This window comes from Podarcis vaucheri, assembly GCF_965113315.1.
Source record: "Podarcis vaucheri genome assembly, chromosome: 8".
Lineage (NCBI taxonomy): Eukaryota > Metazoa > Chordata > Lepidosauria > Squamata > Lacertidae > Podarcis > Podarcis vaucheri.
In genome coordinates, this window is record NC_138766.1 from 64,323,406 (window position 1) to 64,335,526 (window position 12,121).

General features: G+C 39.3%; 1 protein-coding gene across 1 annotated transcript in view; it reads right to left on the reverse strand.

The window, feature by feature from the left end:
* Window positions 1-239: 239 nt before the first annotated feature.
* Window positions 240-12,121, reverse strand: part of MRPS28 (mitochondrial ribosomal protein S28) — a 32,708-nt gene continuing 20,826 nt past the window's right edge. Inside the window, exon 3 of the mRNA XM_082234067.1 lies at window positions 240-548. Within this exon, the coding sequence (XP_082090193.1) occupies window positions 398-548 (151 nt within the window). The 3' untranslated portion in view covers window positions 240-397. The remainder of the gene's footprint in view (window positions 549-12,121) is intronic.

A 12,121-nucleotide genomic window follows, 5' to 3' on the forward strand; every position in this document is an offset into this window, starting at 1 on the left:
TCACACTTTAATCAGAAAACTTCATATTTCATCTGTCATGAATTTGTGTCACTGTTTGTCATACATGGTGAAATTACCTCTTTCTTGGATTAAATATGAATACAAAATAGAATTAATATAAACAATTAATAGTATGAAGGCAACAGAAGGGAAACAGATATTACAGAACCAAATTTGCTAAGACGGTTTCTTTTTAATTTACATTTACTTGCATCTATTAGGCAACAGAGGTGGAAGAATGGTTTCAACGTTTTAATTCAGTTCAATTCTTTATTGCTTAGCCAAGCCATCACAAAACACTGAAGTGCTGCACAAATCAAATAACTAGCTAGATTTGCTAAAATGTAGTCAGGAGTGAATCTATATTGAGGGTTTTGGGGAGGGGAAATAGCATTTGCTATTTTTGTCTATTTTCTTTGCTTTCCACAAGTCCCAAGAGTACTGCATCAGCTTCCAGTAAAGTTGTGTCTGTTTTGGCTCCCAAGAATCTAGATGAAAGTTCAAGGTCAGTAAGCCTCAGCCGGACTTTGGATCCCTTCTGATATTTCCTGGTGAGAAAAAGGAAAAAATGTTCAGCACTGTTTGTACTTACATCTTCTCAAATACAGCATTTTAAATTTGGCAATAATGTGACTGTGTTGAATTCTTTCATTTACTGTAAGATATAGGGGTGCGGGTGGCGCTGTGGGTTAAACCACAGAGCCTAGGACTTGCCGATCAGAAGGTCGGCGGTTTGAATCCCCACGACGGGGTGAGCTCCCGTTGCTCGGTCCCTGCTCCAGCCCACCTAGCAGTTTGAAAGCACGTCAAAGTGCAAGTAGATAAATAGGTAAACGGCGTTTCCGTGCGCTGCTCTGGTTCACCAGAAGCAGCTTAGTCATGCTGGCCACATGACCCGGAAGCTGTACACCGGCTCCCTTAGCCGACCCCAGAGTCGGTCACGACTGGACCTAATGGTCAGGGTCCCTTTACCGTTACCTTATCCTTTGTGATCTTCAATAAGCTGCTTCAAATGAAAAGCTATTTTGTTGTGGTGCTTGTCACCCAAGGTACAGATCCTCATGGAGCCTCATGTTTTTTATATAGTTTGACAATAAAACAAACATCAAATCACAGAACACATCTGTGGCCTATAATCTGAGAGGACCCCTCATAAAAATTATGAGGGTCCTTAAGGATCCATGCTTTCGATTCATGTTTTTGTGTTGTGATAGCACTCGAAAGTACCAGCGCCATAATTTTAGGGTTCAGTCAATGGAGATATGAGATCTGTGATTTGATGGTGGTTTGAGAGAGGGGGGAACTATGGAGAAAATATCCAATTTCAAGAGTTTCCATTTAACTTAGTCTGGCTTTTGTGTGTGTGCATCTCTCTCCTGATTGCTGCAGTACCTCACTCTCTCCTTCCTGGTCACCTTGTAGCACTGGTAAGAGTAACAAGGAGCCATATAAGTGAAGGCTATATTGCATGGGTAGGCAAACTAAGGCCCGGGGGCCAGATCTGGCCCAATCGCCTTCTAAATCCGGCCCACGAATGGTCAGGGAATCAGTGTGTTTTTACTGGAGTAGAATGTGTGCTTTTATTTAAAATGCATCTCTGGGTTATTTGTGGGGCATAGGAATTTGTTCACCCCCCACCAAATACAGTCCAGCCCCCCCCACAAGGTCTGAGGGACAGTGGACTGGCCCCCTGCTGAAAAAGTTTGCTGACCCCTGATATTTTGATCAGTCAATGCAAGCTGTATCTGGAAACATTCTATTGTTATCCTAGGTTCTGCCACCACCAAGTTCCTCTATGGTTACAAGAAAGAAGAAATCTCATCATTAAAAGATTGAAATGGCAAATAAGGTATAGCATGTGAAAAGTTCAGTTCTGACTTCCAGTTGCACTTTCCCTTGCTTAATTTTTTTGTGATAGCCGGAGCCAAACAAATATTAGTTTTTGCCTTGAAGACTCTCATTTACTATGCACCCAAAGGAGCCTGCTTGTCTGAACAGGATAGAAAGAGAGCAATTAAATCTGATTTTGCAATTCTGCATGAGGGGGTGATTTGAAAGCTTTTCACTTGGAGATTTTTATTTTTACTTTCTTACATTTTCCCCTATAGGCATTCCTTAGCATGTGCCAATTCTCTCTAGAAATTGCTTTGCTTTCTTAGAAGGAATTCTCTGTGCTAAGGCTTTGACATGATGAATGCAAAGCACACTGAAGCGAAGAGACCCATCATCTGTTTGGGTATGGACTCATGCTGGAAAAAAAACTTACTGGTACTTCTTTATAACTGGAGCTTCCTGGCTATTACATACACCTCATCCCACTAACACCTGCCATAGCCTTGAAATTAGGAATGGACCTAATTAGTGAGAGAACTCTCACTACAACTAGTTGGAAGAACTAGTTGTTAGTTACTCTTGCAAGCCAAGCCACTATAAAATTTTTGCTTTGTTTTGCCGATCATCAGGGCTTCCAATACAGTTATACAATACAGCTGAATTTATAACGTAGTATTCAAAGCCTAAAACAACTGTCATAAGCAGGCCACAATGGAGTCTCCAGTGTAGGGGTAGTCTATGTATCGCTCTCTACACATTGTGGGCTATACTGTTGAGCAGCTCCATCCCACATGGCTAATGGTCAGTGATGATGGGAGATGAAGTTCCCAACATCTGGAGAGTGCCATACTGGTTCAGGAAAATTCAATATACAAGTCAAGATGAGTGCTATCACAGGATGTTTTGGTCTCTCTCCCCAATCCAGATAAACGGCCAGAACACCCTTCAGTCGGATTTCCTGTGAAGAGATATTCTGATTTTTAGGACAGCTGAGAATAAATAATTATTATTGCAGAATTGTTTATTTTCTAGGAACAGCTTTTTGTATGGTAGAAAGGGGGTGGGTTTGCATTATACACGTCATTTTCATTCAAATGTACACAAAGCCTTCCCAAAGTACTGGACAAAATATTACTATTTAAAAAAGAAAGGCCCTTGTGGGATTCAGAAAATTACAGATTTGCTAATCTAAGTGCTATAAAACAGGCACACTGGTGAAAACATTAAAAGAATTAACTGTATAAAAGAACAAGCTGTATGTAAGAAAAATCTGCATGGCTTCTGCAGTAGGCCACTTTTGACATGTTGGCAGATCCACACTAACTTGACACCATTTGGCATCAGGTGAATCTGTGCCCACCAGAAAGCAGAGAAGCCTGCATTGGGTGCTATATTTAAAAAGCTTTCAGCAGGGATCGACTTCAGCCAGGAGCTCCTGAGTGGAACCAATCTTAGCAGTGCTTAGACTCAGCACCAGATTTAAATAGCACTGAATGTAAGCCCTGATGTGAAGAAACAATCAGGAATGCACACCTGCTGCTGCAACTTTAACCTGTCTCACACCTGATGTCATATGATGACAGGTAGTGGGGTGGCTGTTTGAACATTTTGCCCACGGACCAGAGGTTTCCCTTCCCTGGCAAAGGGTGATAGCAAACAAAATCATACTCAAGGGTAGATCCACTAAAATCAATGTTCCTAAGACAAGTGATTTCAATTGTTCTGAGACTAATATCAATAAAAAATAAATGTATTTTAAAAATACATAAATAAAGCATTCTAGGCTGCAAACACACTTTTAATAAAAAGTTTTTCAACAATAATCTGTATACTGTTGCTGCTGCCCATTGAACAACTTGTGTGCTGTAGAATGTTGCATCTAGAGAGATTTTTTTCCAGGGGATGGGGGTGGGGAATCACCTTTCTTTTCTTTTTTAAGGTGTATCTGCCTCCCTGTGGGACTTATATACATTTCCTTTCAAATCAAAGATGAAATCTGTAACCTTTTCATTGTGGCAAAACGCAGAAGAATTTGACAACTGAAACTCAGGAAAAGTAACTCCTGTCATCGCAAAACTTGTATTGCATGTGATTATGTCATAAAAAATAGTTAATGCCAGTCACCTTTCAAGGCAGTATTATAGAATTTATCACCTAATTTGAGATGAAACGCCATCTCAAAAGGACAGTGACAGGAGATAACTGTCTCTTTCCTTCAGACTGTCTGAAGTACCTGCACATCTATGCATAACATCAAAATAACTCTTCCTTGCTCTCCCAGCCATATGTTTCCAGTACCATAAGGTTTACATACTTTTCGGGTGCCTCTTGTCAAGCATCAGAGCTTGAATAGCAAAAAGACAGAAGCAAGCAAGCATGCCAAGAGCCCTTAAATGTCACAATAGCCAGCTTACGTCAAGACATCTTTCTGTACCCCATATTATCTTCTGGTTCTAGAGGGTGAAGTTGCAAAATGCTAAAAAATAATGGGCCGAACCATAATTCTCCCCATAGCAGCCAGTGTGTGCAAGCAGATATGTAACAATATGCAAGCCTTTCCCAGTGTAAGATCTGTGAAACTTGAAAATATTTCACTGAATCCAAGGGTATGTTTTGCCTCTCATTACTATTTAACAATAATGATGTGGGAAACATTTTATTTGTTACCACTCTGAATGTAATAATATTTCAGTTGGATGAAAAACAATGCAAGTTGCTTTGTGTGTTCATTCAAACTGTTTCTAAAGCTATTTTTAGTTGTTTTATTGTGTATCTTATTGTAAGTACCTTGAGATTAATAAAGCACAACTTCACAATGAGAATGTAAGCCAACAAGACATCAAGCTGCTGTTTTACAAATGTTTTCGAATTTCATGCAGTTTTCTTTTTTTTAATGTAACTAGCTACTGTCTTTCATTAGCCAAGTTCGTGGATTGTCTGTTCTTAAAAGTCCCATTCTGAGGGAGCGTAATGATTACTGCAGTGGTTTGCACCTTGAAAAGAAAAAGAATGACATGCTATCTGAGGTACAGAACTGACAAGAGGAGTCTGTATTCTGCAGTGTAGTTCAAGGCTGCTGTTAAGCTGAAATTTCAGCAAATGAATGGGTTTGTTCCTCAGCATCTCTCACACTTGAATTTCAACAGAATCAGGTCTCACACAAGGGAGTATAGTGATGATAGGGACTCCCACCAATGATATGGCTCAGCTTCCTTTGGTCATGTAAGTTCAGAGCTATGTTGGTGCTCCCAGAGGCTCAGGTTACAACAGACTACTTTCCTGATACAGGAAGCTGGGCTACCAGGAGCATGCAACAATAGTCTGTCAACATTTGCATTGGTTCCCTATTTATCTTGTCTTCTAGGTTCAAATCAAGAGCTATTTTTGACCCACACAACCCAAAAATTGTTATGGTCCAAATACATAAGACTGCACATTCCTGTACTGTATTAAGCAAGATGCATTTCTGCCACACACACTGCTGAACACTGTTAAGTCCTTTCTATTTCAACTTTTTCAGCGACAATGGTGAATCCAGCAGGTTGGCAGTTTAAAAGTTTGAGGTTTTAAGCTTTCTTACATTGGATTTAAAATTGGGATTCGTGGTTACATCCAATGTTGCATGTGCAGAAGGCAGCTCATGCAAGCAATCTTGGCCTTCTCACCCCCACCCCCCTGAAAAGCTTTCCCAAGGGCCTGAAGACCTAGTGAACACTGTGAGCTGCATTTTGCAGGGCTTCATGCAAGGTGGGAGGAATCTTGCACCACACAAAGCTCCTAGTTTCTCCTTCCACTACAGCCCTGTAAAACAAAACCCACAGTTTTCTGGTAAGTCCTCCATCCAACTTTCTGGAGAGGGTACAGGTAACTTCAGAGGAACAGAGAAAGATTTATTATGTAAACTGCTGTTGACTCAAGCACTACTGGGTGTACCCCCAAGATCTTTTGTCCTTTTCTAATTTTGTGGATACTTACTCCAAGCCTCTGGGAAGTGGTAGCCTATACAGTTACAAAGATGGATGTTTATTGTGTGGCTCTTTTTTATTATTTTTCAAGAAGAGATTCTATGCCACCTCTAGGGTCAAAACTCCTGTAATTCATGTTGTTAAATCTTGAAACGCACAGAAGCGGCATTGATACCTAGAATTGAAGCAAGCCACATGACTATGCTAACTATGTGAAGCATACCTCGTAAGACTGTCTGCTGGAGGAGTATGTTATTAGCCAGGCTTGGATGAAACAATCCACTGCTCACAAAACTACTTTAAATGTACAGTCTTTACTAGAATGGGGGGAAAGTCAGAAAACTAAAACAATACATTACGCTACATTCCCATCTCTGCAGCAGTTCCCACCACAGGCAGCACTTTGTCTTCAACAAAGAGACTCACATTCTATGCTACTAAAATCTCTATACTGGCTAATACTGTAAGAACGCCAAGAGGAACATCTGTGTGCTCAGAACTATACAAACCCAGCTTTAAATAAAAACCCTCACAAACAATGCCCATGTGATTGCTTGGTTAGGAGGCACTCCTACATTCTTTCCCCATATCCTCAAATGTATTTTATTATTTTTATCCAAATGCATGTTTCATTGTCTAAATTAATTGAGTTTCATGAAGTTTATCTTCTATCACCAAGACTGATTTGCATTTATTTTTAGAATAAGCAACTGCTGTAGAAGCAGAATTCATCACTGAGTAGCATTAATGCCAGGTATAATGGTTGCAGTTTAATCACAGAATAAAACTAATATGAGATTACTGTAAATCCTAAGGATAATGTATATTGTACTACAGAAAATCATGGCGATAGCCACCAGTTTTTCAAACCGTTACAATGGGGGAAATGTTGTAATTCATCATGATTTTAACAAGAGACTCACAAACACATATATGCACACAATGAGCTGCAGCATAAAAAACTTCGAAACCCTACATTTTAAAAATTATTTACATGGAGGCATAATCTTCAGATATGGGGAATTCAACTAAAAGTACTTCTTCGTTTTATGGTTTGTGAGGTTTTTATTGTGTTTAATGGTATGTTATTTATCACAGAATTATAGAACTGTAAAAGTTGGAAGGCACCCTGAGAGTCATCTGGTCCAACCCCTTGCAATGAAGGAATCTCAGCTAAAGCATCCATGACAGATGGCCATCTGACCTCTGCTTATAAGTCTCCAAGGAAGGAAAGTCCACAACCTTCCGTGGGAGTCTGTTCCACTGTCAAACAGTTCTTACGTGTGCTTAAGAATTACTTTTAGGTGCCTTGGTGGATCTCTTCAACTGAAGGGCTGGGCAAAAGTACGTTAGTTAATAAATGAAGCCAGAATCAGACATTGTTCCTGAACACTCCCAGTTAATTAATAAATACACATTTTTAAGCATTCTTAGTTCTAAGACCACCTTGCACCAAACAATAATATAGTAGTTAAAATTTATAGTAATAGGTATCAAACATGAGAAAACATTAAAATGAGAAGGGGGGAAAAGCTACCATGTGCACCATGTTAAAGTCTATTTTAATTAAATTAAATGATTGCCCCCCCCCCAAAAAAAAATCAGGATCATGCATATATGAAGTATGGATGCAATGCATAACCTAAATGTAACTTGTATTCACAGTATTTCTTTCAAACAGGACAAACTATGTTTTGTAGTTTTAAAAAAAATTGATCTTATTGATGCTGCACAAAATGATAACAACAACAATAAGGAATTTCATTTTTCAACTTACTGTATCTGGGCCTTGTTGTTTTTTGGTTATGTGCAACTAAAATAGCCCCCCTACTACTTTTCATATATTCCCTTTTTGGGGAAAAAAATGATTGATTCATATCCCTGTAGACATACTGTTTGAATAAACCATTATTCTGTATGTTATTTAAACTGTATGTTATTTAGAATGTGTCTGAGCAATTTCATCTGGGAACTGTTGGCCACCACAAGGGGTTTTCTATCATCATCTTCTCCAATAAACCTATAGTACAGCAGATCTTCTGTGGGTCTTAATCTGATACCAAATCTGTCTTTTCAGCTCATCAAATAGGCGTCACAGGTTCATAAGTTCCCACTGTGAAGTCCTTCAAGTGTGTGTGCTTAACATTGAGGAATATGTGGCTGTATTACAGAACTTGGCTACGGGCCACAATTATGCAGTACACTCTAGAATGTAAGTGGGTAAATAATGGTTAATTGTGTTGTATTGTATTTTTTATTTACTTTGTTGGAAGCTGCCCAGAGTGGCTGGGGAAACCCAGCCAGATGGGCGGGGTATAAATTTATTATTAGTACTAGTAATAGTAATGGTACATCAGGGTAAGTATAGCAGTCAGTGCAAAAACTGGGGTTTTCAGGACCACCATAGTAAATCAATTTAAATTTTACATGGATTCAATTAATAATGGGCACAGTTAGTAATAAAGAATACTTGGTTTGAGTCAAACATAAAGGTGTCCTAAAGTAAGTGGATAGTGTGAGAGGATTACGGCATATTCTATTTATTATAGCACCACCTATAGGCCATGATCAGTTTTTGCTCTTTGCTTTGTTTCTCTCAAGCACAGCTTGTTGAGGTCCCAGGCAGCGGTGATTCAGCTTGCTCCATCTAACAAAGAGATCATGCCACATAAAGGGCAACAAAAGGGGGCATTAAGGAGGCAGGTAGACATCTTCACAGTCTCTGTTCATCGAAGTACCCTGTTTGGTAACATCTCTACCCCCGGGAATCATCTGCATGAAACAATTCAGTACTGCAAATCAAGATGTGTTCTCTTAGTTGCATTGCTGCAACTTTGTAAGGAGGACCTTCAGAGCTACCACCTTCCAAGGAAAATGCTGTGTGTTTAGGCAGATGTTTGGGTGTAAAATTTTCTGCATACCTATGGAAAGCATTTGTTTTCCTGAGTATGGCTGCAAATTAATATCAGCGGCATTCACACATGACTAAGCCGTGGCTTGTTTAACAAACCACAGGCTGTCTCACAGATGAGCAAACAAGCCATGGTTTGTTTCTCCAAACCTTGATTTGTTCTCCAGTTGCTACTGGCTCTGTAGCTTGGGAAGGCTGGATGGCTGAACTAACCACAGCTATGCCAGGCTGTTCCATTTCAACCAAATCTTAATAAAACAAGCCTTGCCCTAACATTGTGATTTGTTGCCAGGAAACAAGCCATGGTTCATCTGCTTGGCTGGGTATGGGCATTCAAACAAACCACACTTTTTAAAATGTGCTGCACTTCAGTCTGACATTCTCAGGCTTATAACCTCATTTAAACAAAATGAAAGTACAGTGGTTCCCCGCAAGACGAATGCCTCGCAAGACGAAAAACTCGCTAGACGAAAGCGTGTTCCGTTTTTGCGTTGCTTCGCTAGATGAATTTCCCTATGGGCTTGCTTCACAAGACGAAAACGTCTTGTGCTTTTTTTTAAAAGCCGCTTGAAGAGGCGCAGTTGCAACGGACCGTGCTTCGCAAGACGAAAAACATCACAAGACGAAAAGACTTGCGGAACGAATTCTTTTCGTCTTGCGAGGCACCACTGTATCTAAAGGCCTCCTTCCTTATACCAACCATCTTGGGTCCTATGACTGACAGGAGAGGCCCTGTAGGTAGCAGTGCCACCAGGTGTTGCTTGGTCAGGGCCTTCTCAGTGGCCAATCCCCATTTGTAGAATGTCTTCCCTGGTGAAGTGTGTCTGTCTCCTATGTTAATATTCAGGAGGAATGGAAAACCTTCCTGTTCAGTGAGTCATTTAGTGACTTAAACATACTGTTTCTGACAATGCTGAAAGTATTAGCTATGAAGGTATGTTACTGTTTTATAATGTTGTGAAGATGTTTTTAAATGTGTTTCTATTTTATTTTCAATTGTATTGTTTTACTATTTGTTGTTTGCTGCACCATGCTACTTTGGCAGGACGGTAGGAAATAAAATAAATCTATAAAGATACTCCTAAGAGCATAATGAACCTATATTTTTTCAGTAGTATACATTTCTGAGAAAATATAATAAATTCAAATTACGGTAAGTTTACTGATTTGATCATAAGAAGTTTAAAATACCAACTAGAAATTATAAATAAGCCTACATATTGGTGAAACAATCACAGCAGCTTTAACTAATTCTGCTCTTATTAGGAAAAACAAAATAAATTACTATGTTATATTTATCCTTTCTGACCAAAAGAAAGTCAGCAAAGTACCCTATTAAAATAGGAGGAAGTAGCTGATGCTAAAATGAAATATAAACAGGCCTTCTGTAGTTGTGTTGTACAGATGCATAACATATGCATAACATATGTACAACACAGCCGGATGGAAACCCAGCCAGATGGACGGGGTATAAATTATTATTATTATTACATGCCATTTTAAAAAATAAGCAACCGAAAAATATCAGAAGTCCCCTTCATAGTAACTTAGAACAAGCCTTTTCCGTGTAGCTGACCCTGTATTGTGGAACAGCATCCCTGTTGAAATCTGACAGATACCACTATTTGTTGTTTCCAGAAATAACTAAAAACATCCTTATGTCAACAAGCTTTTCAAAGCTTGGGGGCGGGGCGGATTTAGGTCTCTGCCCTGGTTATTTGCATTGTTTTTAAACTTATCTGTGGGAGAAGTTGCATTGTTTTAAAATCTACTTTTCATGATTTATTGCATAGTTGTAAGTCGCCTTGAAATTCATAAAAAGTTGACCCATAAATCAAACAAATAAAAATAAATGAATGGTTATACCTAACAAAGTCATCCATTAATTAGTACAAGGCCTTTTACCTTGGGGCAACCCAGTCAGATGGACGGGGTACAAATATAGTAGTAGTAGTAGTAGTAGTAGTAGTAGTAGTAGTAGAAGAAGAAGAAGAATTACTACTATTACCTGTGCAATGGGACTTCTCTCTCTCTTTCTCCTCTCACTATGCTACCCCCTGCAGCCCTCCCTATTCTGAGAGAGCAGCTTTGAGGGGAGAGGAAGTCCTGTTGTAGCAGTGGAAGTCACTGTGACTTGGTGGGAGCCAACAACTTAATAATAATAATAATAATAATAATAATAATAATAATAATAGTTTGTAGAAATGGAAGAGTCAAAATTTAGAGAACTGTACTACGATTAAGATCTATTTCTCAATGAGTTGGTAAACCAGTATCTGGGCTGTCCCACTTGGTTCACATGATGAAATGATCTTCTACTTTCCTCCTGGATCTTAAACCCTTCCTTCTAAGTCTAGCCTTCTCTATGACATCAAGTTTTCTATATACAGGGTATGTAGTGGACAACATGCTAAACCTGGCTTTTGAACTGGCTTATCACAAACCAAACCATAATCAACATAAACTGCAGTTTGTTGATTTGGATAGCATGATAAAACTGTGATTAAGCAAAAATAGAAGCAAAACATTCCAAACTCCTCCTGTTGCTACTTGCTCCTGTCGCATGATGGAATGTCCCAAAGTTTAATATAATAGTTCAGCCGGTAAAGCATGAGACTCTTAATCTCAGGGTTGTGGGTTTGAGCCCCACGCTGGGCAAAAAGATTCCTGCATTGCAGGGGGTTGGGCCAAATGACCCTTGTGATCCCTTCCAACTCTACAATTCTATTATTAAGTCCCATCTGTAATTTTTAGGTGATGCAGTCTAGACACAAGTCTACAACATCAGTGAGAACCAGGCCCAAAGAAGACGAAATTTAAAGATCCTGTCCCTTCTTTTTAAAAAAATTAAGCAGGCCTCATGGCCTGAAAATGTTGTATGAATTCATTTTTTTAAACGAATTAAAAAGACAACCAAGTCATGCCTTTTCAAACAGCTGATCTCTTGTAACTTGAAGCCATTGGTTCAAGTTCTACCCTCCTGAGCGGGAGAAAACAAGCATGCTCCCTCTTCCATGTGACAGCCTTTAAGAACACTCCAGATTGTTCACAGATTTCTACGGGTGAGAATCACACTGCCAAGAACAAGAAAAAAGCCCACCTTCAGCTGGCGAGGGTTATCAGCCATTTCACAGCAGAGTACATTAAGACACACTACACAAATCATATACCCGAGTGTGAGCAAGATTAATTGAACCTCAGTATCTCTCTTTTTATTTGCCATCTCGGAAGGTGCTTGAAGCTTTCCCACAATATCAAGTTGCCTCTGTGTGTGGGTGTGGGTGTGTACACACCAAACACCTCAGAGATAATTCATTTCACTTTCAACCACTTTTTCAAACAAACTTTTCTAAACAAAAGCATTTATCTGCATTTAAGTGGCAGGTGAAATTCTAGCACACTTCTCAATAAA